General features: G+C 34.7%; 1 protein-coding gene across 1 annotated transcript; it reads right to left on the reverse strand.

The window, feature by feature from the left end:
• Positions 1-221: 221 nt before the first annotated feature.
• cldn10e (claudin 10e) lies at positions 222-3,562 on the reverse strand. Its single transcript, XM_043242569.1, has 5 exons — positions 3,102-3,562; positions 2,321-2,482; positions 2,160-2,241; positions 1,715-1,828; positions 222-1,201 (listed from the first exon to the last, which is right to left on the reverse strand). The coding sequence occupies exons 1-5, from the start codon at positions 3,331-3,333 to the stop codon at positions 838-840; spliced, it is 954 nt and encodes a 317-aa protein (XP_043098504.1). The 5' UTR covers positions 3,334-3,562; the 3' UTR covers positions 222-837.
• Between the last annotated feature and the right edge of the window lie 277 nt (positions 3,563-3,839).

Here is a 3,839-nt window from a genome sequence, read left to right on the forward strand (position 1 = left end):
TGCAACCCAAGTTTTGATGTTAAGACTGTGGTGTCTGGAAGTATTCCTGGGCCCATTAAGTAATGTCAATCACAGAATCATGCATATGAGTGATCCAGTGTGGTCTGTGGACCCGATAAAAGTGTAACATTTCTCAGTTTAAACATTTGTTATTTGTGAATAAAATATTGGCTCCTTCAGGTCAGTAATTCACAACTCTGCTAATTCCGGGGTTGAAACAGTTTAATTGTGTTTTGATAAATGTATACAGGAAATTATTACTTAATTGATTTATTATTAAATATTCTTTTAGGTCCCAAGAAAAGCTTAGAAAAGTTTCTGTTAGGAAGTTTTTTTAAATATATATATATATATATATATATATATATATATATATATATATAAAAAATCATATTTCAACAATATTTTCAAATAACATTTCAGAAAACACAAAAGTTAATGTTATTATCAGATTCATATAGGCTCGTAATACACAGATATGTATTTAGGACATCTTAAAAAAAATGATTGTCATCTTTCATTGTTTTATTAAATCAATTTTACTGGATATAAAATGAAGTCATGAAGAAAAATAGGTCTAACTCGCATTTCAGTAATCCATAGGCAGTAATGCTCTGTTTAATTAATACGCAATCTATAATTCTCAAAGAATGAATCCACCAATAAATGACTCTAAACCCGAGTTCCTTGGGATCTGTAGTAACACTGTTCAGCTGTCCAGTGTAGGGTTGTTTTGTTATGAGCAAATAAAAGAGTGATTTATAGAGCACTACACTGGACATCACCGTTTTGTCTTTTCCAGATCATAACCAGATTCAGTAATCCAAGCTCAGCGTTTCAGAGGTAGGAGTTCTTGATGAAGTGATGTGTAGTGCCTCCAGAAGAAGCAGGCTCTTTCTTGCTGTTGAAATGTGATCTGCTGATCCTCGAGGACCGCGAGGAGCTCACCGATCGCGACACGTCCGATTTGATAGAGCCTCTCGATTTATCAGAGCGTCTGGTTCTTGAGGGACGCCTGCTTCTTGAGATGTGCGTGCTCTTTGATAGCGCATTTGACAGAGCTGTTGTTTCTGACTTTGAGGAGAGCTCAGATACGGCTGAGACGTTGGATTTTGTGGAGAGTTCAGATATGATGGAAACGTTTGTTTGAGAGGAACGCAAGGCATTGTCCTCTGCGACGGGAACGCTGAGTGCTGGTTCGCTGAGGACAAACGTTTCATGAAGAATGTGTTAAATGAATCGTTCATGACAAAAGTCATCTCTTTTCCGTACAATATAGCCCGCACCAAACCATCATAAACCAAGCCAGATAGTTTTACATACGTTCTAAATCATTTGACGTCTGACAGGAAACATGTTTCAAGGCAAACGCCTTAAAAATACATTTTCCAGATGTACTTCAAATAAACGTATGCATAAATTTGTGCACAAAATCATTTAGCAAATTTAGTATAATATGACAGTTTTAACTAAAAAAAATACTTTTTAATGTATTTTGGCCATTTATTCACAGGTCAGCTTTTGAAAACGGGTTCCAAAGTGCAAGATTAAGGTGTTGTTCTTGCTTTTAAACCTAGAGTTTGTTGTTGAGTGGCACAGAGCTGTGGAAAGTTTCTTCAAAAATCTTCTTTTGGGTTCCATGTATTTTTTTTGGCATAACTAAACTATAAATTCCTGTACCAGAAGGTTTCCATGACTGTGGTGTGCGTCTTACCTGCTGTGTGTCAAAGACCGGATCTTGCAGGCTGATACTAGGAAGAAAATCCCTCCGCTGATCTGAAAAGCGCATCCGGCCCATCCAAGAAACAAGGGGGTTCCCAAGTCAAATCTGTAACATTGATGAGTGTTTGAATGTTAGTAAGTAAATAATTAAATTATATATATATATATATATATATATATATATATATATATATATATATATATATATATATATATATATATATATATATATACTGTATATATATATATATATATATATATATATATATATATATAATTTAATTATTTACTTACTAACATTCAAACAAATATATATATATATATATATATATATATATATATATATATATATATATATATATATATATATATATATATATATATCACAAATAAATATATATCACAAATAAATATATATAAAATCTTTATATACTTACTGCAGTCCATCAAATCTGGGGTTGAAATTCTCTGCAGAAACATGCTGAGCATAAAGTGCATAACCAGAGGCAGCCAGCATACCTTAAAATAACAGACACATTAAAACGAACGCGCAAGCCTAACTTACAATGCTCCTGCTGTATATTATGAAGAAATGTACCACTTGTTATGTGACAGATGCCTCCTGTGAACATGGATCGGTTCTTCTCTTTGTCTTTTCCTCCAATGTAAGTGCATTCCATTCCCACGAGACTCAGGATGAAGGCCAGCACTCCAACAGCCATCCCAGACATGAGCAGAGCCCTCACAATCTGAAGATAACCTGAACATATGAAGATTCAAAGACAGCTCAAAAAGTCTTGCAGTGAACGCTTACTATGAACAACATCTTAATAACGGAAATAACTTTTTTAATTCTAAAGACAATATGTGTGTGTATGCATATATATATATTTATACAAATTAGTGAAATATTTAGTAATATATCAGTGATATATATATATATATATATATATATATATATATATATATATATATATATATATATATATATATATATATATATATATATATATATATATATATATATATATGACATTAATGGTTCCAAGATCCACTTTGAACATCTTTGGAACCTTTCCATCAAACAATGTTTCATCGTAGTGGAACAAGATTCTACAGGTTATTAAAACGCTCTTCACGCGGGAAAAAATAGAATGGTTCTTTGAAAAGCTTCTCTGAAAGGTTCTTTGAGGAACCCAAAATAGTTCTTCTATAGCATCACTGCAAAATATAAATAAATAAATAATAATGGTTCTTTGCGGAAGCGTGGCTGACAATAAAAAATGTTTACCGAGATTGTTGGGAATTTATTTAGCCTCTTTCGTTTATTGTAGCAAATAAAACATTTGTGCATTCAAAGACTTTAATAACGTCCATACCTTGAACGGACCACAGAACGGGGAAGTCGTAGCAGTTGGATGTAGAAGCAGAGTCCGTGAAGCAGGCCCTCCACAGACTGGACCAGTACCAGCCCACCTTTATGACGGAGTTCCCACCTTGCCCTCCGATAGTGGAGACCTTCCAGCCCTCCATGGCCATGGAGCAGGCGACAAAGATCCACCCCAGTACCGCTAAAAGGAAGCCCCAGATCTGCATTGCACGGATCTTCATCTTTGCTTTTACCCGCTTATCTAAACCACCTACCTCACACTTCTTATTATTTTGTAGTCTGTCTTTTTTAAGAAAACATTCTCGTTTCCAGCATCTCTTTCTCGGTCTTCGGCGCTCTCAACATGTCAGTTCGCGATCCTTTAAACGTTCTTCTTCAGAATCAGTTTCGCCCGAGTCTGGACACGAAGCCTAATTCTTTTTTGTGCTGATGTGAATCTATGACTCTCCATGTTCCCAGGGCCTTGTTTATAAGTTTCTGGAGGACAGAGAATGCTTACCTCGGTTCTCGGTTCATATTTCATATATATAAACATCTCGGTGAGGACATGCTACATGCTGGTCAGTTTTAAACTCATTATTCATCACTATCTGCATTTATTTTTAACATAACACAGCACAGCACAGGGCTTTGCGGAAAACGTACACTTTAGCACACTTTTGTATATATGTATATATGAAAAAAAACGTTAAAAGAATACGCTCAAGTGTGCATTGAATACAATGCT

This window comes from Puntigrus tetrazona, chromosome 6 (genome assembly GCF_018831695.1).
Source record: "Puntigrus tetrazona isolate hp1 chromosome 6, ASM1883169v1, whole genome shotgun sequence".
NCBI classification, from domain to species: domain Eukaryota; kingdom Metazoa; phylum Chordata; class Actinopteri; order Cypriniformes; family Cyprinidae; genus Puntigrus; species Puntigrus tetrazona.

What these genes read in the sequence shown, in the direction of transcription:
- cldn10e (XM_043242569.1), bottom strand. Translation starts at nt 3,333, where the DNA reads ATGAAGATCCGTGCAATGCAGATCTGGGGCTTCCTTTTAGCGGTACTG. An exon ending in CCCAGATTTGATGGACTGCA is followed by an intron (nt 1,829 to 2,159) that starts GTAAGTATATAA and finishes TCAATGTTACAG; the next exon opens with ATTTGACTTGGGAACCCCCT. An exon ending in CGGTCTTTGACACACAGCAG is followed by an intron (nt 1,202 to 1,714) that starts GTAAGACGCACA and finishes GTTTGTCCTCAG; the next exon opens with CGAACCAGCACTCAGCGTTC.